Genomic DNA, 26,568 nt, shown 5'->3' on the forward strand with positions numbered 1-26,568 from the left:
TCTGCAATCTCCTCTCTAGCCTCCCAGAGAATCCTAGGATAAATCCCATCCGGCCCAGGGGACTTATCTATTTTTACCCTTTCCAGAATTGCTAGCACCTCCTCATTATGAACCTCAATCCCATCCAGTCCAACAGCCTGCATCTCAGTACTCCCCTCGACAACACTGTCCCTCTCCTGTGTGAATACCGACAAAAAGTATTCATTTAGTGCCTCTCCTATCTCTTCAGACTCCACGCACAACTTCCCACTACTGTCCTTGACTGGCCCTAATCTTACCCTAGTCATTCTTTTACTCCTGACATACCTATAGAAAGCTTTAGGGTTTTCCTTGATCCTACCTGCCAAAGACTTCTCATGTCCCCTTCTGGCTCTTCTTAACACTTTCTTTAGGTCCTTCCTGGCTAACTTATAACTCTCAAGCGCCCTAACTGAGCCTTCACGTCTCATCTTAACATAAGTCTCATTCTTCCTCTTCACAAGAGATTCAACCTAGATTCAACTGGAGTGAAATACTCTGGCGGGGTGGGAGAGGCTAGTGGACCCGGAGAATTCAATCCCGGGCCCAATAATTACATTAGAAACAGAGTTAAATTATATTAAAATCACTTAACTGGTCTTCCCACCGGTTTCCAATGCAGATCTGATGCCAGAAATCTGGTGATGGATGATACTCTCGTGGCGGGAACGTATGTGCGAATCCCGCGCATGTCCGGCCACAAGATTCTCCCACCCCGCACCCTAGAAACTAAGCACGACAGGGTGGGAGAATTGCCCCCAGTATGGGGTACAGCAATGGTTTCTTCTAAATGATATGATGCTCCGCCTGCCAGCAAGATTAAGAACACATACAAATTGGTCATAGATCATGGTACATGACACGAGAGGATCCTCAACATTCAGGTCAGACTCTATGTGAGCCAATATATTGGAGGGTGTTGAGATGGCAGCGCAGAGGGAGTGGAGGAATTTATAGCATCAAAGAACTACTGAAAGATGGATGTAAATATGAAGTGATCCTCAGAGTTTGTCAAAGTTTATCAGTTCCAAGCACACCAATTGTTGATGTTCTAACTACAACACCTGAACATATCAAGACATGTGGAAGATGTGGCCTCTGCATGCAATGTGATGATATTGTGCCTTTTCATAATATATTCATATCTTGTTTCTTGTGAGGAGCCTGTTTGCAATCATTTTTGTTTATACAGTGCCGATCTGTCGAGACCAGGCAGCACATATGATGAGTATGCAGGAGAATAATTCATAGAAACATAGAAACTAGAATGAGGAGTCGGCCATTCGGCCCTTCAAGCCTGCTCTGCGATTCATCTTGATCATGGCTGATCATCGAATTCAATATTGTGATTCCTCCTCTTCCTCCCATTATTACTTTGAGATAATGGGGTGTTTGTTTTAATCTTAGCTAATGCCAGAGTAGGGTTTGATTATGTTGGTTGACACAAGACAGATTCATGTCTCATGAATTAGTGGCCTAATCTTACAGATAAAAGCAGGTATTTTCTGCTTGGGTCTACAAGATACATGATGTGTCTTTCTCTCTCTGGATGCTGCTGTTTTGGAGCTGTTGGAAGACAGGTGTCTCTCTGTCACTCTCTCCAGGGTGTCCAAGGACTATTAACAAGCAAAAACAAAACCTAGTCTAACTTCATAATATACATTTGGGTTTCTGATCTGGTCCCTAACAGCAATAATAAATACTTAGCTTTCCAGCAATGCTGCAAAACATGTGGCAGAAAAAGTTATTGGCAGCAACAGTGCATTAGAGCAAAGGCTGATGCAGCTACAAAGGACTATGCACCGACCCAGACTTTACAAAGCAGTACTTTCAAGCAATAAAAATGATCATCTGGTATCCCATCAGAAACAAATATATGAGGTGATTGACAAACCTGATAATGACGATGATGTGCATGATAAGATGAAGAGCAGTGAGAACATGTTTCACACCATCAATCTCATGGAAAACATAGACACTGTCACAGTGTCTGAAATGTTTGTAAGATTCAAATTATCTGCCCTAAGGAAGTTGGTAAGTACTCGTTCTTGGCCAACATTGACACAGGGAATGTGCTAACCCTGAAAATTCTAAGATATGCATCCACAGACATGGAATGTTATGGCAAACACCACTGCTACAAAACACAGCATACAACGGTTCACTAATTACATGCACATCGTCCTGGAGCGCAAGTACTGCGTGTCACAGGTGTTTTATATCACGTATACTAAAGTGTTAGGAGTTTGATAGGTTAACGAGGTTAGTAGTTGAATTCGAGATGGAAACAAAATAACAAACAAGTTACAGGATTATCAGATGTCCAGAGAAATTGAGGTGTGAATTGTCATGTCAGAAAAACTGTCCACCAGAGAAAAGTGTCTAAAGACAAGGGAGTGAGACATGTAGATAGCCCCATCCACAGGGTGGAATATCAAAGAAACTGAATAGCACCCTCATTGGGGAAGGAGGCTAGTTTTCCATTCAACAGTCAGACAGAGGCTTGTTCCATCTAACATCTAGAGCCATGGCAGATTGCAGATATTCTCCTCTAAAAGACGCAGTTTCACGCATTCGCTATAGCAAGAAAAGATGTTTTCCAAGACTTGGTCATCTAAGCTGTATTGTGTGGTAACTATGAGCTGGATTTGAATTAGAGATTTACTAAAGTGAATATTGTTTGGAAAAAGGGGTGTCTCAGTGAGTTGAGGGAACATGTGGATATTTTGGGAACAATAGATAATTTCAAATAAAACAGAGTGTTTAGTTATTAGAGTCATAGAGTTCACATAGAATTACATAGCATAGAAACAAGCCCTTTGGCCCAACTTGTCCATGCTGTCCAGTTTTTACCATTAAACTAGTCCCAATTGCCGATTTGGCCTATATCTCTCTATACTAATCTTACCCATGTAACCAATCAATTGAACATCAGTGGTGGGCAAGTTTCTACAAACAGTTATTCAGGATAGAATTAGTAATCACATGGAAAAACGTGGGTTGATTAGGATGAGCCAGTATAAATTTCTCAAGGTGAAAGCATGTTTAACTAACTTGCTGGAGTTTTTTGAAGAGGTAGTAGAAAGGGTTGATGAGGGTAATGTTGTTCATCTGGTGCACATGGACTTTCAAAAGGCATTTGTTACAGTGCGACACAATAGACTTGTGAGAAAAGTTAAGCTTATGGAATAAAAGGGATAGGAGCAATGTGGATACAAAATTGGCTGCGTAATAGGATGTGGAGATGCTGGCGTTGGACTGGGGTAAACACAGTAAGAGTTTTAACAACACCAGTTTAAACCTTTAACCTGGTGTTGTTAAAACTCTTACTGCATAATAGAGAGTAATGGACAATGGATATTTCTGGCTGGAGGAAGGTTTGTAGTGGTGTTCCCCAGGGTACCTTGATTTTCCTGATATTATTTCCTGATATCTAGATCTTGGTGGGTGGGGGAACATTTCAAAGTTTGAAGATGATAGAAAACTTAGAATTATTGTAACCTGTGAGGAGGACAGTGTAGAAATTCACAAGGACATAGACAAGTTGGTAAAGTGGGCAGATAAGTGGCAGATGCAGTTCTTAGAATCATAGAAACTCTACAGTGCAGAAGGAGGCCATTCAGCCCATCGAGTCTGCACCGACCACAATTCCACCCATGCCCTATCCCTGTAACCCCGCATATTTACCTTACTAATCCCCCTGACACCGAGGGGCAATTTACCAAGGCCAATCAACCTTGGTAAAGAAATGTGGAGGTGTTGCATTTGAACAAAGAAAATTACAGCACAGGAACAGGCCTTTCAGCCCTCCAAGCCTGCACCGACCATTCTGCCAGTCTGAACTAAAACCCCCTACCCTTCTGGGGACCATATCCCTCTATTCCCATCCTATTCATGTATTTGTCCAGATGCCCCTTAAAAGTCGCTATCATATGTGTTTCCACTACCTCTCCCAGCAGTGAGTTCCAGGCACCCACCACCCTCTGTGTAAAAAAAAACTTGCCTCGTACATCTCCTTTAAACCTTGCCTTTCGCACCTTAAACCTATGCCCCCTCTTAATTGACTTATCCACTCTGGGAAAAAGCTTCTGACTATCCACTCTGTCCATGCCCCTCATAATCTTGTAGACTTCTATCAGGTCACCTCAATTTTGGTAGGAAGAACATGGAAAGACAATATAAAATAAGGAGAAAATTTTTGAAGGGGTACAGGAGCAGAGGGATCGGCATATATCATAGATAGATCATAGATCACACAACCCTACAGAGCAGAAAGAGGCCATTCGGCCCATCAAGTCTGCACCGCCCACAATCCCACCCAGGCCCTACCCCCATATCCCTACATATTTTACCTGCTAATCCCTCTAACCTACACATCTCAGAACACTAAGGGGCAATTTTAGCATGGCCAATCAACCTAACCCGCACATCTTTGGACTGTGGGAGGAAACCGGAGCGCCCGGAGGAAACCCACGCAGACATGAGGAGAATGTGCAAACTCCACACAGACAGTGACCTGAGCCGGGAATCGAACCCAGGTCCCTGGAGCTGTGAAGCAACAGTGCTAACCACTGTGCTACCGTGCCGCCCAATATATATTTATAAGAACTCCTCAGTAGTATAGTAGTTAGTATCCCTACCTGTCATGCAGGAGACTGGGGTTCAATTCCCCACCAGGGAGGAATACCTTTTGAGCGACAAGGTGGCACAATGGTTGGCACTGCTGCGTCACAGCGCCAGGGACCGAGGTTCAATTCTGACCTTGGGTGATTGTGTGGAGTTTGCATGTTCTACCCGTGTCTGTCTGGATTTCCACCAGGTACTCTGATTTCCTCCCACAGTTTAAAGATGTGCCAGTTAGGTGCATTGGCCATGCTAAATTGCCCCTTAGTGTCCCAAGATTTGTAGGTTAGGTGGATTAGTCATGGTAAATGCAGGGGATTACGGGATAGGGCAGAGAGGAGGGGCTGAATGGGATGTTCTTTCGGAGAGTCAGTGTAAACTTGATGGGCCAAATGGCCATCTTCTGCACTGTAGTGATTCTATGTGTGCATAAGTGACAGGACAGGTGGAGAGATCAGTTAATAAAGCATATAGTATCCTGGGTTTATTAATAGGGGCAGAGAGTACAAGATCAAGTCGGTTTTGCTGAAATTATTCAGGCACCAGTTAGACTTCAGCTGGAATATTGTGTACAGTTCTGGGTGTCACACTATAGGAAGGATGTGAACACATTGGAGAGAGTGCAGAAGGGGTTTATAAGAATGCTTTCTAGGATTGAGAAACATCAGTTATAAGGATAGATTGAAGAGTTTCTGATTGTTCTCTTTGGAGAGGAGAAGGTGAAGAGATTTGATAGACGTGTTCAAAATCATGAAGGGGCTGAACAGATAGGTAAGGAGATGTTGTTCCCACTCGTAAAAGGATCAAGAAGGAGAGGGCACAGATTTAAAGTTTTTTTTCACACCGAGTGGTTGGTGTCTCGAATGCACTATCTGAAAGTGAGGTGGAGGCAGGTTTAAATTAGGCATTCAAGAGGACATTAGACTATTAGAATAGAAACAATGTACAGGGGTATGGGGAAAAGGCACTAAGTAGTAATACTCATTTGGAGAGCTGGTGCGGACATGATGGGCCAAATGGCCTCATTCTGTACCATAACAATTTTGTGATTCTGCCAGGTTATGTGTCAGTTATGCAGGGCACTAATAAGACCACAGTTGGAGCACTGTGTACAGAATTGGTTAACTTATTTAAAGAAAGATGTAAATGTGTTGGAAGTAGTTCAGAGAAGGTTTGTCAGAATAATACCTAGAATGTGTAGGTTGTCTTATGAGGAAAGGTTAGAGAAGTCTAGGCTTGCATCTGCTGGAGTTTAGTAGAGTAAGAGGTTAATTGATTAAAAACATATAAGATCATGAGGGGTCTTGACAGGGTTCCTGTGGACAGAGTGACTGAGATTTTCTGGTCCTGCCCATTGTGGGAGTTGTAGCGGGCAGGACAGAAAAGAGATGCGTTGACCCTGGAAGGGAATTTCCAATCTTGGAGTGTGCACTGCCGAAAAATCCCACCCAATGTTTCTTGTTGAATCTATTCTGTTCACCAAGATTCTTGGTGAATCTATAACTAGGGAGTCACTATTTAAAAATTAGAGATCGGCTATTTAAAACAGCAATGAGGGGCAATTCTTTCACTTTAGACTGTGGTGAATCTTTTGATGTCTCTTCTTGAAAAGGTTGCAGAAGCAGAATCTTTGAATATTTTTAAGGCAGAGACACATGTATTTTTGTAAGCAAGAGCGTGATAGATTATTGAGAGTAGGTGGAGTACAGATTTGAGGTCATTATCAGATCAACCATGAAAAATAGGGTGGTAATAGCAGGGGATTTTAACTTTCCCAACATTGACTGGGACAGCCATAGTATTAGAGGCTTGGATAGAGAGAAATTTGTTGAGTGTATTCAAGAGGAATTTCTCATTCAGTGTGTGGATGGCCTGACTAGAGAGGGGGCAAAACTTGACCTCCTCTTGGGAAATAAGGAAGGGCAGGTGACAGAAGTGTTAGTGAGGGATCACTTTGGGACCAGTGACCATAATTCTATTAGGTTTAAGATCGCTATGGAGAATGATAGGTCTGGCCCAAAAATTTTAAATTGGGGCAAGGCCAATTTTGATGGTATCAGTCAGGAACTTTCAAAAGTTAATTGGGAGAGCCTGTGAGAAGGCAAAGGGACGTCTGGTAAGTGGGAGGCTTTCAAAAGTGTGTTAACCAGGGTTCAGGATAAGCACATTCCTCTTAAAGTGAAGGGCAAGGCTGGTAGAAGTAGGGAACCGTGGATGACTCGGGATATTGAGGCCCTGGTCAAGAAGAAGAAAGAGGCACATGACATGCATAGGCAACTGGGATCAAGTGAATCCCTTGAAGAGTGTAGGCGGTGTAGGAGTAGAGTTAAGAGAGAAATCAGGAGGGCAGAAAGGGCACACGAGATTGTTTTGGCAGATAAGGCAAAGGAGAATCCAAAGAGCTTCTACAAATACCTAAAGGGCAAAAGAGTAATTAGGGAGAGAGTAGGGCCTCTTAAGGATCAACAAGGTCATCTATGTGCGGATCCACAAGAGATGGGTGAGATTCTAAATGAATATTTCTCATCAGTATTTACTGTTGAGAAAAGCATGGATGTTAGGGAACTTGGGGAAATAAAGAGTGATGTCTTGAGGAGTGTACATATTACGAGAAGGAAGTGCTGGAAGTCTTAAAGCACATCAAGGCAAATAAATCCCCGGGACCTGATGAAGCGTATCCAAGGACATTGTGGGTGGCTAGGGAGGAAATTGCAGGTCCCCTAACAGAGATATTTGAATCATCGATAGTCACAGGTGAGGTGCCTGAAGATTGGAGGGTGGCAAATGTTATGCCTTTGTTTAAAAAGGGCTGCAGGAAACAGCCTGGGAACTACAGGCCAGTGAGCCTCACATCTGTGGTGAGTAAGTTGTTGGAAGGTATTTTGAGAGACAGGATCTAGATTTAGAGACGCAAGGACTGATTAGGGACAGTCAGCATGGCTTTGTGAGTGGAAAATCATGTCTCACAAATTTGATTGAGGTTTTTGAAGGGGCAACCAAGAAGGTAAATGAGAGAAGTGCAGTTGATGTTGTCTACATCGACTTTAGCAAGACCTTTGACAAGGTACCGCATGGTAGGTTGTTGCATAAGATTAAAAGTCACGGGATCCAGAGTGAGATAGCTAAATGGATACAAAATTGGCTTGATGACAGAAGCCAGAGGGTGGTTGTAGAGGGTTGTTTTTCATACTGGAGGCCTGTGACCAGCGGTGTGCCTCAGGGATCAGTGATGGGTCCACTGTTATTTGTCATTTATATTAATGATTTGGATGAGAATATAGGAGGCATGGTTAGTAAGTTCAAATGACACCAAGATTGGTGGCATCGTGGACAGTGAAGAAGGTTGTCTCGGATTGCAACAGAATCTTGATCAATTGGGCCAGTGGGCTGACGAATGGCAGATGGAGTTTAATTCAGATAAGTGCAAGGTGATGCATTTTGGTTGATCGAACCAGGGCAGGACTTACTCAGTTAATGGTAGGGCGTTGGGGAAAGCTACAGAACAAAGAGATCTAGGGGTACAGGTTCATAGTTCCTTGAAAATTGAGTCACAGGTGGACAGATTGGTGAAGAAGACATTCAGCATGCCTGGTTTCATTGGTCAGAACATTGAATACAGGAGTTGGGACGACTTGTTGAAGTTGTACAAGACATTGTTAAGGCCACACTTGGAATACTGTGTTCTGGTCACACTATTATAGAAAGGATATTATTAAACTAGAAAGAGTGCAGAAAAGATTTACTAGGATGCTACCGGGACTTGATGGTTTGAGTTATAAGAAGAAGCTGGATAGACTGGGACTTCTTTCTCTGGAGTGTAGGAGGCTAAGGGGTGATCTTATAGAGGTCTATAAAATAATGAGGGGCATAGATCAGCTAGATAGTCAATATCTTTTCCCAAAGGCAGGGAAGTCTTAAACTAGAGGTCATAGGTTTAAGGTGAGAGGGGAGAGGTACAAAAGTATCTAGAGGGGCAATTTTTTCACACAGAGGGTGGTGAGTGTCTGGAACAAGCTGCCAGAGGTAGTAGTAGAGGCGGATACAATTTTGTCTTTTAAAAAGCGTTTAGACAGTTACATGGGTAAGATGGGTATAGAGGGATATGGGCCAAATGTGGGCAATTACGACTAGATTAGGGGTTTAAAAAAAGGACAGCATGGACAAGTTGGGCTGATGGACCTGTTTCCATGCTGTAAATCTCCATGACCTCTATGATCTTATTGAATCGCAGAGCAAACTCAAGGGGCTGAATGATTCCTTGTTTGCATGCCAGAAAAACTCAAGGGCAGCATCAGCTGAAAGAGTTGGAAGTATACTGATTTAGCTGTCAATCCTCTGAAATTGAATCTCATGAAAAGTAATTGACCCAACTGTGGGGGCTGGAGTGTGTGTTGCACAGTCTGTCCCGTTCAGGAGACAGTAAGGAAAATATATATATATCTACATTAGTCTGTCCACTTTATATTGTTTTTCAAGAATGACTAGCCATGATGCTAACCAAAGGAATTTCTTGCCTTCGGAAAGCCAGCAGGGACCTCTTTATCTTTAAGGGGATGTGAATGCCCCCTGTGACTGAAGATTTCTAAAGAATTGCATGAATACCCTTTACAGTTATAAGGCAGAGCTCTGATCCACGGACATCAAGGGCATGAATTCTCCTGGCCCACTGCACTGCTCAAGTAGTGCTGCAGGCTGGGAGACATCAGCGGGGGTCCAACGTTCAGTTGATTGCGAGGCTCCCAGGCCCTTTTCTTTATGTAATCTGCCTCATGCCGGAAATCAGCGCAAGGCAGATTACAATATGGGAGTTCACATTTCCACATCATTAGCGAGTCCAGAACAGTATTCTCCAGGCTCGTTAGTGTCTTCCCGCCCCACCAGGACTGGAGGTTCTCACCAGCGGGGATTAAAGCTGGTCCCTATCAGGGATCAGGCGTGATCACCTTCCTCGTCGAGACACCATTGAGGCCCCCCCCAGGAGATTGGCGACAGGGGTGCTGTCCCTTGGCATTGCCCACCAGGCACCCTGGCAATGCCCACTGGGCACATTGGCACTTCCCATCGTGCACTGGGCAGTGCCAAGTTGGTGGGGCCTACTAAAGACAAGACCGATCGGTGATGGGGAGGGAGAGACTAATTCCGCACTCTGCAATGTGATCGGTGGGAGAGGGAGGGAGGAGGGTGATTGGGGCTGCACATGGGGGGAAGGAGATCGGGGCTGCACATGGGAGAGGGACAGTTCGGGCTGCATGTGATGGGGGGTCAGGGCTGGCAATTGGGGCTGGCCGGGGTGGGGGAGGGGGTGATCGAGGGGCCAGTGACCAGGGGTGGCGGGTCTGGGAGGAAGGTGATCGGGAGTGGGCTTGGGGAAGCCAACGATTGCGGGGGAGGTCCCGAGAAGCAATTGGGAGGCCGGCAATGCGGGAGACAGTGCGCTTGCACCAATCTCCCCACTGATAGATCAGCGCATGTGCAGTGGCCCACTCAGCGCGCTGATGCCGGCCAATCCAGTGGGATGAGGCCCCGCACCCCACTTACTGGCATGAATTCCCCCAGAGTGCCCGAGATTCATTCAACTAAATACATCCAAAAAAATGGGTGGGAAAATCTCTCATTTACTTTCCGCCACCATTGGGCTCTTTAGTTTTTTTCTGGGAGAATTGCCCCCACATATTTGCAAAGATAAAAGGGACCCTGAGTCCTCTATTAAACATCTCAAGATTCCAGACCTGAATCCTTTGTCCAGGAGAAGAAGTAGGAAGTTTGTAACAAGCTGTTACAACGTGTAGTATTGCCTTGTGGAACTGACCCCAGTCTACCATATTATCACCTCACAGGTAGCAGGAGACAGTCTGTCTAGATAAATTGCCTGGCCCACAGAGTAGTAGCGGAACATCAGAACTCTTGTATCGGTGCCTATAAAACTCATTCATTTTTGCAATGCTTCTTTCATTATGGAATCCTTGCTTCTGTAATGATGGATCACTCTGCCACAGTTTCTTTTATTGTGTGGGTGCAAAAAGGATGGACATTGCAAAACCCCTTTCTGCATTTTGTGCGTGTGTAAAATAAACCAACCCTCTTATTTTACCTTATCTCGAGTTTGCTGTGGGGTTATAAATAGAGGATCAGATCACTCCAAATCGAAGGGATGGGGGAAAATACTTATACAATGGAAATTAAAAATCAAGACACCTTTCTGTTTATGGACGTGTAGTGAGAGGAGAAATCAGAGTTCTTTGAATTAACCCCCTTTCTAACCGTAACAAGGCACTGATGTAGAGCTAGTCAGAGCAGCTTTTGAGGGAAGTCAAAGGTTAGGGGCGGTGGGGGCAATTCTCCCAAAAAAACCCTAAGTGCTCAACAGGCGGGAATACAGGAGTTTATCTGGTGTGAGGCTGATTCAACTTAAAAATACAAGGGCCTGGAAGAGTCGCGATCAGCTGGAGGCTGGTCACAAATCCCGTTGATATTTCCTGGCCTGTTGCACTACTCAAGCAGCACAGCAGGCCGGGTGAATCACACCCAAGAACTTCGAAAGTGAAGAGTTGAGATCTCTTTTGAGGGAGATAGTTTTAATGAGATCTTGCAACACATAGCATTCACTGATGTCTGGGTGGTGCTAAGAAATCAGTGGGATCTGTCTTGATTGCAGTTTACCTATTAATAATTATTTACCATGGGGTGGGGGGCGGGAACGCAACAGCAATTTTATGCTCCTATTATGGGGAGGTAGGAACGGTGGAGGGGTTGAAGAATCAGGCGGGGGTCCCAAAACAGTTTTTACACTGGCAGAGTTTCCCCAGTAAGAAGTCTCACAACACCAGGTTAAAGTCCAACAGGTTTATTTGGTAGCAAATACCATAAGCTTTCGGAGCAATGCTCCTTCGTCAGATGGAGTGGTCTCTGTTCTCAAACAGTGCACAGACACAGAAATCAAATTACAGAATACTGATTAGAATGCAAATCTCTACAGCCAGCCAGGTCTTAAATGTACAGACAATGTGGGTGGAGGGAGCATTCAACACAGGTTAAAGAGATGTGTATTGTCTCCAGACAGTACAGCTTGTGAAATTGTGCAAGTCCAGGAGGCAAGCTGTGGGGGTTCAGACTAGCTCCCCACTTTTGGGGAACTAGCGGGATGATCCCACTGGAGTGAAGAGGGGGCAATTGGGGGCATTGGGGTGGTGGTGCCCCTGGGCATGGGTACCCTGGTAGTGCCAATCTGCTCCTCCGGCACTGCCCAAAGGGCAAAGTTCCCATTCCCATACCCCCACAGCTTGCCTCCTGGACTTGCACAATTTCACAAGCTGTACTGTCTGGAGACAATACACATCTCTTTAACCTGTGTTGAATGCTCCCTCCACCCACATTGTCTGTACATTTAAGACCTGGCTGGCTGTAGAGATTTGCATTCTAATTAGTATTCTATAATTTGATTTCTGTGTCTGTGCCCTGTTTGAGAACAGAGACCACTCCATCTGACGAAGGAGCATTGCTCCGAAAGCTTATGGTATTTGCTACCAAATAAACCTGTTGGACTTTAACCTGGTGTTGTGAGACTTCTTACTGTGCTTACCCCAGTCCAACGCCGGCATCTCCACATCAAGAGTTTCCCCACCCATTGTTCCTGCCTCCGCCAATGATGTAATGGAAATTGCGATTTTAAATGTTAGGACCCCCATGTGGATCTATTCAATGATGCATATCAGGACTGATAGTCCATCCACACTAAATTATCCATTCACATTGGCATTGAGGCACACCAATATGAATCACAACAAGTTTCTCAGCATGTTCACCTGCTGATCAGAATCTGCAGGAGATACACAGCTGAGTACAGGCCCCAGGAATGACAAGATCATGCTTGGCTAGCCCCAGGGGGAAGGGTGCTGAGGGGTTCCACCCCCACCAATCGGCCCTTAGGCTCCACCACCAGCAGGCCCCGCCACTTGGCACTGCCCAATCCCCAGAGAGCAGTGCCAAGGTGCCTGCTGGGCATGGGAACTTTGCCCTTTGGGCAGTGCCGGAGGAGCAGATTGGCACTACCAGGGTACCCATGCCCAGGGGGCACCACCACCCCAATGCCCCCAATTGCCCCCCCCTTCACTCCAGTGGGATCATCCCGCTAGTTCCCCAAAAGTGGGGAGCTAGTCTGAACCCCACTGGAGTGAAATACTCCTGATGGGGTGGGAAATGCTTGTGGGCCCAGAGAATTCAGAAAAAGTTTCCAGCGCGACTCAGACGGTTCTGGATATCCAGCACTGGGAGATGCACTTGCGGCGGGAATGCATGTGCGAATCCCACAAACAGGTGGACATACAATTCTCCGGGCCCATCACGATAAAAAATTAGCACGGCAGGATGGGAGAATCACCCCGTGTTACTGTTCTGACTTAACATAGTAAGGTTTATTTTTGTTTGTTTCAAACGATGGAACCTTGTGACTTTACTTTCTTAGTAAGTACCCAGGAATTCAAACTTTGTCCACATTAAACAAAACGTTTCTGGTCCCTAACCAGATTATAACAGTAACATGCAACAGACCACAATAAACAATCACTGCTCCAGTGAGCACTTCAGGTTTCCTCAAGGGTGATCCATGCAGAAGAAGCATTGATTGATTTTTTTTTAATGCTCTTTTCATGTGTTGCATATCGCTAATAGTCCTTGAAAAAAGGATGTGAGCCACCTTCTTGAACCGCTGCAATCCATCTGGTGAAGATTAACAAACAATGATATTAAAGAAAGTAGTTTCAGGATTTTGAACTGGTGACAGTGAAGGAATAGTAATACAGTTCCAAGTGAGGATGGTGTGTGGCATTGAGGGAACATTAAGATGGTGGCGGTCTATTGCCCTTGATCTTATAGATAGTAGAGATGGGGATGAAAGATGCTTGTCAACTTGATTAGTTGCTGCTGTGTATCTTGTAGATGGGACACAGTGTTAGCATTGTGCGTCAGTAGTGGAGAGAGTGAATGTTGAGGGGACAATTAAGCTAATTAAACAATCTGCTTTGTCCTGGGTGGTATCAAAAGAGGAAAGTATTCAAGGGGAAAGTATTCCATCACACTCCTGAGTTGTGCCTTATAGATGGTGGACAGGCTTTGAGGAGTCAGGAATTGAGTTACTGGCTGCAAAATTTCCAGTCTCTGGCCTGCTCATGTAGCCACAGTATTTATATGGCTGATCCAGTTCGGTTTCTGCTCAAAAGTTACCGCAGAATGTTGATAGCAGGGGATTCAGCCACTGAATGTCAAGGGAGTGTCTGTGATTCTGTGGGAGATGGTTGAATTCTCAATACTGCAGATGGTCATTGACTGACACTTGTGTGACATGAATGTTACCTGCCACTTATAAGTCTGAATGTTGTACAGGCCCTGTTGCATTTGGACACAAACTGCTTCAATATCTGTGGGTTGAGAATAGTGCTGAACATTGTGCAATTATTTGTGAACCAGCAGTGAACTTTTCTATATTGGACCTTATGGAGGAAGGAAGGTCATTGAAGCAGCGGAAGATAATTGCTCCTCACCCAGGGCTCTGAGGAACTTCTGCAGTATGTCCTAGGACTGAGGTGATTGACCTCCAACAATCACAACTATCTTCCTTTGTGCGGATTCCAATTTTGCTTGGACTCCTTGATGCCACAGTTGTCAAACATTGCCTTAATTTCAATAACAGTGACTCTCACCTAATCTCTGGAGTTCAACTCTTTTGCCTATGTTTGAACTAAGGCTGTAATGAGGCCAGGAGCTGAATGGCCCTGGCAGAACCCAAACTGAGTGTCTGTGAGTAGGTTACCGTTGAGCCTGTGCCACTTGATAACCCTGTTGACGACCCCTTCCGTCACTTTGCTGATGATTGAGACTGATGGGGCAATATTTGGCTGGGTTGTCTTTGCACTGCTTTTTGTAGACAGGACGTACCTGTTTCACATTGCTGAGTCAATGCCAATGTTGTAGCTGTACAGGAAAACTTGGCTAAGAGCGCAGCTAGTTCTGGAACTCAAGTCTTATTGCTAGAATATTGTCAGGGCCTTTCCTATCCAATGGTTCAGCCATTTCTTAATATCACGTGGAATGGATCCAATTGGCTGAAGACTGACAACTGTAATTCTGGGGTCATTCGGAGGAGGCGGAGATGGACTATCCACCCAGAGCTACTGGCTGAAGATTGGTCCAACTACTTCAGCCTTGTCTTTCACACTGATGTGCTGGGCTCTCACGTCACTAAGAATTGGGATAATTGTGGAACCTCCTCCCCTGGTTAGTTGTTTAAATGTCCATCACCATTCATGACAGGCTGTGGTAAGATTTCAGAGCTTAGATCTGATCAGTGGGTTGTGAGGTCACTTAGTTCTCATAGAATCACCACAGTGCAGAAAGAGACCATTTAGTCCATCCAACAGAATTCTACCACCCCGCCATCCACAGAATCGGAGCGAGCGAGGGGCGGACAACGGAAATGTCCGTTGATCTCGGGCGGGAATTTTCAGTCTTGTTCGAGCGAAGCCGTAAAATTCCCCCCATTGAGTCTGCACCAACTCTCCGACAGAGCATCCCACCCAGGCCCTATTCCCATAATTTCACACATTTACCCTGCTAAAGTTTGCTGATGATACAAAGATGGGAGGTGTAGTGGACAGTGAGGAAGGTTTTCAAAGCTTGCAGAGGGATTTGGACCAACTAGAAAAATGGGCTGAAAAATGGCAAATGGAATTTAACGCAGACAAGTGTGAGATATTGCACTTTGGAAGGACAAACCAAAGTAGAACGTACAGGGTAAATGGTAGGACTCTGAAGAGTGCAGTTGAACAGAGGGATCTGGGAATACAGGTACAGAATTCCCTAAAAGTGACGTCACAGGTGGATAGGGTCGTAAAGAGTGCCTTTGGTACATTGGCCTTTATAAATCGGAGTTTCGAGTATAAAAGTTGGAGTGTTATGGTAAGGTTATATAAGGCATTGGTGAGGCCGAATTTGGAGTATTGTGTACAGTTTTGGTCACCTAGTTACAGGAAGGATGTAAATAAGGTTGAAAGAGTGCAAAGAAGGTTCACAAGGATGTTGCCAGGACTTGAGAAGCTGAGTTACAGAGAGAGATTGAATAGGTTGGGACTTTATTCCCTGGAGCGTAGAAGATTGAGGGGAGATTTGATAGAGGTGTATAAGATTTTGATGGGTATAGATAGAGTGAATGCAAGCAGGCTTTTTCCGCTGAGGCTAGGGGAGAAAAAAACCAGAGGGCATGGGTTAAGGATGAAAGGAGAAAAGTTTAAAGGGAATATTAGGGGGGGCTTCTTCACGCAGAGAGTGGTGGGAGTGTGGAATGAGCTGCCGGATAAAGTGGTAAATGCCCATTTAAGAAAAACTTGGACGGGTTCATGGATGAGAGGGGTGTGGAGGGATATGGTCCAAGTGCAGGTCAGTGGGACTAGGCAAAAAATGGTTCGGCACAGACAAGAAGGGCCAAAAGGCCTGTTTCTGAGCTGTAATTTTCTATGGTTCTATGGTTCTAATCCCCCAAACCTACACATCTTGGGACAGTAAGCAGCAATTTAGCATGGCCAATCTACCTACTCGCCACATCTTTTGATTGTGTCTATTCTGTCTATTGCTTGGCTGCTTTCACTGTGTGGCATGCAAGTAGTCCATTGTTTTTTTTCATTATTAGATATGCATGCTGCTGCTTCTGACATGCCCTCCTGCACTCTTCATTGAATGAAGGATGATTCCCTGGCTTGCTGGTAATGGTAAAGTGGGGATGTGCCGGGTCATGAGGTTACAGATTGTGGTTGTATGCAATTCTGCTGCTGCTGATGGTCACAGCACATCATGGATGCCCAGCTTTGAGTTCTGAGATCTATTTGATCCCTATTTCATCTTGCATGGTGGTAAGTGTGGTGAACCATCGTTGGTTACCACTGTGGGGTTATTCCAATGTTACTGTTGGGCTAGGGTGTTGACACTGTGGGGTTGTTATAATGTTGTTGTTGGGTTAGGGTGTTTACACTGTGGGATTAATATACCTGTGGTGGATGCTGTTATGGCACATCCCGGTCGGGCCCCGCCTCCTGGGGAGAGGTATAAGACCCTCTGCTCAGGCGGGACCCCTCCAGTCTGGAATGGTGTACTCGTGTTTAGATAGTTCCATTGTTTGTCAAAAAAAGCCTTCAATCGCTGAAGCCTTGTACCTCGTGCTTGATTGTCGCGCATCAATTTTATTGACAAACACAAAACTCTCGACAGTAAAGAGAGTATGGAGCAAATGCTGAAACCAGAGCGTCTGACGCTGGACCCACGTGCGGTCGGTGCCTCTAACACCTTCGACCACTGGCTGAAGTGTTTCGAGGACTACCTGGTGGCCTCTGCAGCAGTTACTACGGACAACGACAGACTCCAGGTCCTCCATGCGAGGGTAAGCGACACGGTCTATCTCGCGATTCGTGCGGCCACCACTTACCCGAGGGCCATCGAGCTCTTGAAAAAACGATACACGAGACCACCCAACGAGATTCACGCTCGTTACCTCCTCGCTACAGGACGTCGGCAGTCGGGCGAAACCATGGAGGACTACGCCAATGAGCTCTTGCAGCTTGATGTGGAGATGCCGGCGTTGGACTGGGGTAAACACAGTAAGAAGTTTAACAACACCAGGTTAAAGTCCAACAGGTTTATTTGGTAGCAAAAGCCACACAAGCTTTCGAGGCTCTGAGCCCCTTCTTCAGGTGAGTGGGAATTCTGTTCACAAACAGAACTTATAAGACACAGACTCAATTTACATGAATAATGGTTGGAATGCGAATACTTACAACTAATCCAGTCTTTAAGAAACAAAACAATGGGAGTGGAGAGAGCATCAAGACAGGCTAAAAAGATGTGTATTGTCTCCAGACAAGACAGCCAGTGAAACTCTGCAGGTCCACGCAACTGTGGGAGTTACAAATAGTGTGACATAAATTCTGATTCTAGGATCGCATGATAAAGACTCAGGAGGAAAAAAGCAGAAATATTTATGTGAAATAGTGTGACATAAACCCAATATCCCGGTTGAGGCCGTCCTTGTGTGTGCGGAACCTGGCTATCAGTTTCTGCTCCGCGACTCTGCGCTGTCGTGTGTCGCGAAGGCCGCCTTGGAGAACGCTTACCCGAATATCAGAGGCCGAATGCCCGTGACCGCTGAAGTGCTCCCCAACAGGAAGAGAACAGTCTTGCCTGGTGATTGTCGAGCGGTGTTCATTCATCCGTTGTCGCAGCGTCTGCATAGTTTCCCCAATGTACCATGCCTCGGGACATCCTTTCTTGCAGCGTATCAGGTAGACAACGTTGGCCGAGTTGCAAGAGTATGTACCGTGTACCTGGTGGATGGTGTTCTCACGTGAGATGATGGCATCTGTGTCGATGATCCGGCACGTCTTGCAGAGGTTGCTGTGGCAGGGTTGTGTGGTGTCTTGGTCACTGTTCTCCTGAAGGCTGGGTAGTTTGCTGCGGACAATGGTCTGTTTGAGGTTGTGCGGTTGTTTGAAGGCAAGAAGTGGGGGTGTGGGGATGGCCTTGGCGAGATGTTCGTCTTCATCAATGACATGTTGAAGGCTCCGGAGGAGATGCCGTAGCTTCTCCGCTCCGGGGAAGTACTGGACAACGAAGGGTACTCTGTCCACTGTGTCCCGTGTTTGTCTTCTGAGGAGGTCGGTGCGGTTTTTCGCTGTGGCGCGTTGGAACTGTTGATCAATGAGTCTAGCGCCATATCCTGTTCTTATGAGGGCATCTTTCAGCGTCTGGAGGTGTCTGTTGCGATCCTCCTCATCCGAGCAGATCCTGTGTATACGGAGGGCTTGTCCGTAGGGGATGGCTTCTTTAACGTGTTTCGGGTGGAAGCTGGAGAAGTGGAGCATCGTGAGGTTATCCGTGGGCTTGCGGTACAGTGAGGTGCTGAGGTGACCGTCCTTAATGGAGATGCGCGTGTCCAAGAATGCAACCGATTCCGGAGAGTAGTCTATGGTGAGCCTGATGGTGGGATGGAACTTGTTGATGTCATCATAGAGTTGTTTCAGTGATTGTTCACCATGAGTCCAAAGGAAGAAAATGTCATCGATGTATCTAGTGTATAGCACCGGTTGAAGGTCCCGTGCGGTGAAGAAGTCTTGTTCGAACCTGTGCATGAAGATGTTGGCATATTGAGGTGCAAATTTGGTCCCCATGGCTGTTCCGTGTGTCTGGATGAAGAACTGGTTGTTGAAGGTGAAGATATTGTGGTCCAGGATGAAGCGGATGAGATGTAAAATTGCATCTGGAAACTGGCAGTTGTTGGCGCTGAGCACTGAGGCCGTTGCAGCAATGCCATCGTCATGGGGGATGCTGGTGTAGAGTGCTGAGACATCCATTGTGACGAGGAGCGCTCCTGGTTCAACTGCTCCATGTGTGCCGAGTTTCTGTAGGAAGTCCGTCGTGTCGCGACAAAAGCTGGGGGTTCTTTGTACAATGAGTTTCAGGATGCCCTCGACATAGCCGGAGAGGTTCTCGCACAGGGTCCCATTGCCCGATACGATGGGACGGCCGGGTGTGTTTGCCTTGTGTATCTTCGGGAGGCAGTAGAGATCTCCAACGCGGGGAGTACGTGGGATGAGAGCACGGAGGGTGTTCTGAAGGTCCGGATCAAAGGTCTTGATCAGAGTGTTGAGTTGACGGGTGTGTTCTTTGGTCGGATCTGCAGGTAACTGTCTGTAGTGTTCCTCGTTGTTGAGTTGTCGGTACACTTCTTTGCAGTAATCCGTTCTGTTCAGTATGACGATGGCCCCTCCTTTGTCTGCTGGTTTGATGACAATGTTGCGGTTGGTCTTGAGAGCGTGGATGGCGTTACGTTGTGCTTGGGTGATGTTCGGGGCTGTCTTGTGAGTGCGGCTGATGAATTTGGTGTTGACGCACCTCCTGACGGCTTGGGCATACATGTCAAGTCGAGGGCAGCGGCCTTCCGGAGGAGTCCAATTCGACTCTTTCCTCTTCGGATGCACTGCGGATCTCTCTGTCGGCTGTTCCGGTTCATTGGCTGTCTCATTGTGTTCGTTGTTGGCCTCTTGGGGTTTGTGGAAGAACTCCCTCAGCCTCATTCGCCTGATGAATTCCTCTGTGTCTGCTGCGAGACTGATGGGGTCTATTTTGGTGGTGGGGCAAAAATTAAGCCCTCGGCTGAGAACTTCGATTTCATCTGGTTGAAGTGTGTAGTCGGACAAGTTGACAATGGACTTCCCTGCAGTGGGACTGTTTCCTACTGTGGTACCGGGGGAGGCTTGGTTGCTGCTGGTGGTGATGCCGAGTTTCTCAAGTTTCCTGTTCTTGGTGTGCATGTAGATGGTGTAGTTCCTTTGTCTCGTCTGCTTGGCAGACTTTCGCAGCTGGTCTGCGTCCTGAGCGCAAGTTGAGAATATGGATTCGATCTTGGTTTCCAGGCTGCGGCGTTTGCTGTAGAGTTGGTGTATGAGGTGGTTGAGGAGGGTGAGAGAGGTGCGACGGCAAAGTCTCTCAGCGTAGTCTGTGTTATAGGTTGACCTGAGTGGGTTTGTGATCTGTAGTCCTTTCGGTATCTTGTCTGCTTTCTTGCATCTTTGTAGAAACTTGATGTCTGTGTCGATATGCGCGATCTTCTTGGCGATCCTCTCCACTTGGAGCCGGCAGTTTGCGGTGTCTATGGTAGTCATGATGTGGAGATGCCGGCGTTGGACTGGGGTAAACACAGTAAGAAGTTTAACAACACCAGGTTAAAGTCCAACAGGTTTATTTGGTAGCAAAAGCCACACAAGCTTTCGAGGCTCTGAGCCCCTTCTTCAGGTGAGTGGGAATTCTGTTCACAAACAGAACTTATAAGACACAGACTCAATTTACATGAATAATGGTTGGAATGCGAATACTTACAACTAATCCAGTCTTTAAGAAACAAAACAATGGGAGTGGAGAGAGCATCAAGACAGGCTAAAAAGATGTGTATTGTCTCCAGACAAGACAGCCAGTGAAACTCTGCAGGTCCACGCAACTGTGGGAGTTACAAATAGTGTGACATAAATTCTGATTCTAGGATCGCATGATAAATACTCAGGAGGAAAAAAGCAGAAATATTTATGTGAAATAGTGTGACATAAACCCAATATCCCGGTTGAGGCCGTCCTTGTGTGTGCGGAACCTGGCTATCAGTTTCTGCTCCGCGACTCTGCGCTGTCGTGTGTCGCGAAGGCCGCCTTGGAGAACGCTTACCCGAATATCAGAGGCCGAATGCCCGTGACCGCTGAAGTGCTCCCCAACAGGAAGAGAACAGTCTTGCCTGGTGATTGTCGAGCGGTGTTCATTCATCCGTTGTCGCAGCGTCTGCATAGTTTCCCCAATGTACCATGCCTCGGGACATCCTTTCTTGCAGCGTATCAGGTAGACAACGTTGGCCGAGTTGCAAAGCATCATGGCCTCAACCGGGATATTGGGTTTATGTCACACTATTTCACATAAATATTTCTGCCTTCAAGGCTTTGAAAAGCGACATTGCGAAAGCCACGATGCACGCGGTGGATGAATCCATCCCTTTTCAGGTGGAAAGTGATGCATCGGATTTCGCCCTGGCCGCCACACTGAACCAGGCAGGCAGGCCCGTCGCGTTTTTTTCCCGCACCCTTCAAGGTCCCAAAATTCGGCATTCAGCGGTGGAGAAGGAGGCTCAGGCTATTGTGGAGGCCATCAGACACTGGCGCCATTACCTGGCGGGGAAGCGGTTCACCCTGATCACGGATCAACGATCCGTGGCGTTTATGTTCAGTAATACGCAGAGGGGCAAGATCAAGAATGATAAGATCTTGCGGTGGAGAATTCTCCTCGGACTAAACTTTATGGTCCACATGAAGAGTGTGATCCTACAGTACGGTGGGCCACTCCCTTCGCTGGCAGTAGGGAATCAGCCGCAGCCTCCAAATTGTCCAAAGCGCCCCGCATGCAATCTTTCCACACAAAAGATCACCACACCCTCTTTATTTAAGAATCTGGTACCAGGCTGCAAGCCCATCGCTACTAAAAGTAGGCGTTACAGCGCTGAAGACCGGATCTTCATCAGATCTGAGGTTCAGCGGCTCCTCAAAGAAGGGATCATACAGCCCAGTGCTAGTCCGTGGAGAGCGCAGGTCGTGGTGGTTAAAAGCGGGAACAAACCCCGGATGGTCATCGACTACAGTCAGACCATTAACCGTTATACGCAGCTGGATGCGTATCCTCTCCCGCGCATATCTGATATGGTCAATCAGATTGCGCAGTACCGGGTGTTCTCCACCATAGACCTTAAGTCCGCCTGTCACCAACTCCCCATCCGCCCAGAGGACCGACAGTACACGGCTTTTGAGGTGGATGGTCGTCTGTATCAGTTTCTTAGGGTTCCATTTGGTGTCACCAATGGGGTCTCGGTCTTCCAGCGTGCTATGGACCGAATGGTGGACCAGAACAGGTTGCGGGCTACCTTCCCGTACCTGGATAACGTCACCATCTGCGGCCATGACCAGCAGGACCATGACACAAACCTCCAGAACTTTCTGCGCACTGCGTCTCGCCTGAATCTGACCTACAACAGGGAGAAGTGTGTATTCCGTACGCGCAGGTTAGCTATCCTGGGATACGTGGTGGAAAACGGGGTTATCGGCCCTGATCCAGACCGTATGCGCCCCCTTACTGAACTTCCCTTGCCCGCTAGCGCAAAAGCACTGAGGAGATGCCTCGGCTTCTTTTCTTATTATGCGCAGTGGGTCCCCAACTACACGGACAAAGCCCGTCCGCTCATCAAGTCCACGACTTTCCCACTCACGCCGGAGGCTCAATTGGCCTTCAAGGCTTTGAAAAGCGACATTGCGAAAGCCACGATGCACGCGGTGGATGAATCCATCCCTTTTCAGGTGGAAAGTGATGCATCGGATTTCGCCCTGGCCGCCACACTGAACCAGGCAGGCAGGCCCGTCGCGTTTTTTTCCCGCACCCTTCAAGGTCCCAAAATTCGGCATTCAGCGGTGGAGAAGGAGGCTCAGGCTATTGTGGAGGCCATCAGACACTGGCGCCATTACCTGGCGGGGAAGCGGTTCACCCTGATCACGGATCAACGATCCGTGGCGTTTATGTTCAGTAATACGCAGAGGGGCAAGATCAAGAATGATAAGATCTTGCGGTGGAGAATCGAGCTCTCCACCTATAATTACGATATTATGTATCGTCCAGGGAAACTCAATGAGCCCTCGGATGCCCTCTCGCGCGGAACATGCGCTATCATGCAGGAGGACCGCTTGAACGCCCTCCATAATGACCTGTGCCATCCTGGGGTCACTCGGCTCTACCACTTCATCAAAGCCCGCAACCTGCCCTACTCGGTGGAGGATGTCAGGTCAGTAACGAGAAGCTGTCGGATTTGCGCGGAATGCAAACCGCACTTTTATCGACCTGACCGGGCACAATTGGTCAAGGCCACTCGCCCCTTCGAGAGGCTGAGTGTGGATTTTAAGGGCCCCCTTCCCTCAACGGACCGGAATGTGTACTTTCTCAATATCATAGATGAATACTCCCGGTTCCCGTTTGTTGTCCCCTGTGTGGACACGTCGACTGCCACAGTGATTAAGGCATTCCGTGATCTTTTTACCCTGTTCGGGTACCCCTGCTACATACATAGCGACAGGGGCTCGTCGTTCATGAGTAACGACTTGAGGCAATTCCTGCTCTCATACGGGATTGCCTCTAGTAGAACCACGAGCTACAACCCTAGGGGTAACGGACAGGTGGAGAGAGAGAATGCTACAGTCTGGAAGGCTGTCCTATTGGCGCTGAAGTCCAGGGGCCTTCCAGTCTCCCGTTGGCAGGAGGTCCTTCCAAATGCGCTTCATTCCATTCGCTCCCTCCTGTGTACGGCAACCAATGCTACTCCCCACGAGAGGATGTTCTCATTCCCTTGGAAGTCGTCCTCGGGGATATCTTTACCAGCCTGGTTGACGTACCCAGGACCCGTCCTTCTGCGGCGACATGTGAGGGCCCGCAAGTCCGACACCTTGGTCGAACCGGTCCAACTCCTCCACGCCAACCCTCAGTTTGCCTGTGTGGCATATCCTGACGGGCGAGAGGACACGGTCTCGATTCGAGACCTGGCGCCCGCAGGGGACGTAGCAACTCCTGTCGCTCCCATACCCCCTGTCACGAATCCCCTATCACTTCTTTCTTCCCCGGACGTGGCGCGGTCAGCACCGGGACCAGTGCATAACAGTTATACTCCCATGTACAGCTTGCCTGAGACTCGGAGATCGGCGCCACCACAGAAGGTACCGGGATCCCCTGCACCTCCGCTTCACCAGGGTCAACCGGCCCGTGAGTCCTCGAGGGGACAGCCGGACGCTGTTTTGGAGAGAACGCCACCGCAAGCACCTGCTCCGGTGTCACAACCGGTGTTGAGGAGATCACAGCGACGGTGCGGTCCTCTCGACCGTCTGGACTTGTAGATTTTTTTTGTATATATGTAATCTGTTTTCGCACCCCGCCGGCCTTTGTTTTCAAAGGAGGGGTGAATGTGGTGAACCATCGTTGGTTACCACTGTGGGGTTATTCCAATGTTACTGTTGGGTTAGGGTGTTGACACTGTGGGGTTGTTATAATGTTGTTGTTGGGTTAGGGTGTTTACACTGTGGGATTAATATACCTGTGGTGGATGCTGTTATGGCACATCCCGGTCGGGCCCCACCTCCTGGGGAGAGGTATAAGACCCTCTGCTCAGGCGGGACCCCTCCAGTCTGGAATGGTGTACTCGTGTTTAGATAGTTCCATTGTTTGTCAATAAAAGCCTTCAATCGCTGAAGCCTTGTACCTCGTGCTTGATTGTCGCGCATCAGTAAGTCACACAACACAATGGAGAGTATCCTCAATGTGATGGTGCGATTTTGCCTCTATAATGTCTGTGCGATGGTCATTCCTTGGTAGGTCTGTCATGGGTAGATATACCTGTAACAGGTTCATTGGTTAGGACAAGGTCAAATAGGTCTTCCCTCACCTATTGTGGTGAGCAGATCCATTGTGGCAGTTGTTCCTTAGGACTACACCAGCTTGGTCTGGAGTGGTGCTTCCATGACATTGAGGTTCCCTGCTTGGAATACATTCTGTGCCCTTGTCACTCTGTGTTACTTTCACTTGGTGTTCAAATAGTCAGTATGTGTGACCTGAGGCCATGAGACTTCCTGGGGCCCAGAGTCAATGTTGAATTCTCCTAGCAGTTGTCCATCCTGACTGTATACAACTATGCTGCCAGCTGTACTGGGTCTGTCCTGACGGTGAGACAGGACAATTCTCAGGGATGGTTTCTGGGATATTATCTGTAAGCTTAGGTTCCATGACTAAGACTATGGGCTGATTTTTCCCGTTCCGCCCACCATGGGAATCGTAGCAGGCAGGACATGGACCACGCAAAGGTCCATTGACCTTGGATAGGAATTTCCGGCCTTGGGGTGAGCACGGCCAGCAAATCCCGCCCTATGTCAAGCTGTTGGGACTGCTCTCCCAATTTTGGCACAAGTGTCCAGATGTTGGTAAGGAAGACCTTTCAGGGTCGACAGGGCTGGGTTTCCATTGTTATTTCTGGTGTCATAGAGGTTTACAGCATGGAAACAGGTCCTTCGGCTCAACTTCTCCATGCTGCCCTTTTTTTTAAAAAACCCCTAAACTAATCCCAATTGCCCGCATTTGGCCCATATCCCTCTATACCCATCGTACTCATGTAACTATCTAAATGCTTTTTAAAAGATAAAATTGTACCCGCCTCTACTACTACCTCTGACAGCTTGTTCCAGCCACTCACCACCCTCTGTGTGAAAACATTGCCCCTCTGGACACTTTTGTATCTCTCCCCTCTCACCTTAAACCTATGCCCTCTAGTTTTAGACTCCCCTATCTTTGGGAAAAGATATTGGCTATCTACCTTGTCTATGCCCCTCATTATTTTATAGACCTCTATAAGGTCACCCCTCAGCCTCCTACGTTCCAGAAACAAAAGTCCCAGTCTATTCAGCCTCTCCTTATAACTCAATCCATCAAGTCCCGGTAGCATCCTAGTAAATCTTTTCTGCACTCTTTCTAGTTTAATAATATCCTTTCTATAATAGGGTGACCTGAATTGCACACAGTATTCCAAGTGTGGCCTTACCAATGTCTTGTACAACTTCAACAAGACATTCCAACTCCTGTATTCAATGTTCTGACCGATGAAACCAAGCATGCCGAATGCCTTCTTCACCACTCTATCCACCTGTGACTCGACTTTCAAGGAGCTATGAACATGTACCCCTAGATCTCTTTGTTCTGTAACTCTCCCCAACGCCCTACCATTAACTGAGTAAGTCCTGCCCTGGTTCAATCTACCAAAATGCATTACCTCGCATTTGTCGAAATTAAACACCATCTGCCATTCGTCAGCCCACTGGCCCAATTGATCAAGATCCCGCTGCAATTGGAGATAACCTTCCTCACTGTCCACCATGCCACCAATCTTGGTGTCATCTGCAAACTTACTAACCATGCCTCCTATATTCTCATCCAAATGATTAATATAAATGACAAATAACAGTGGGCCCAGCACTGATCCCTGAGGCACACCGCTGGTCACAGGCCTCCAGTTTCATAGAATCATAGAATCATAGAAACCCTACAGTGCAGAAGGAGGCCATTCGGCCCATCGAGTCTGCACCGACCACAATCCCACCCAGGCCCTACCCCCACATATTTACCCACTAATCCCTCTAACCTACGCATCTCAGGACTCTAAGGGGCAATTTTTAACCTGGCCAATCAACCTAACCCGCACATCTTTGGACTGTGGGAGGAAACCGGAGCACCCGGAGGAAACCCACGCAGACACGAGGAGAATGTGCAAACTCCACACAGACAGTG

General features: G+C 47.2%; 1 protein-coding gene across 1 annotated transcript in view; it reads left to right on the plus strand.

Moving 5' to 3' along the window:
• Positions 1–1,815: 1,815 nt before the first annotated feature.
• The window catches only part of LOC144506996 (bile acid-sensitive ion channel-like), a 173,717-nt gene continuing 148,964 nt past the window's right edge, over positions 1,816–26,568 (plus strand). The window contains exons 1-3 of the mRNA XM_078233549.1: positions 1,816–2,052; positions 14,745–14,910; positions 16,506–16,538. Coding sequence (XP_078089675.1) covers positions 1,816–2,052; positions 14,745–14,910; positions 16,506–16,538 — 436 coding nt within the window. The remainder of the gene's footprint in view (positions 2,053–14,744; positions 14,911–16,505; positions 16,539–26,568) is intronic.

This window comes from Mustelus asterias, chromosome 1 (genome assembly GCF_964213995.1).
Source record: "Mustelus asterias chromosome 1, sMusAst1.hap1.1, whole genome shotgun sequence".
NCBI classification, from domain to species: Eukaryota; Metazoa; Chordata; class Chondrichthyes; order Carcharhiniformes; family Triakidae; genus Mustelus; species Mustelus asterias.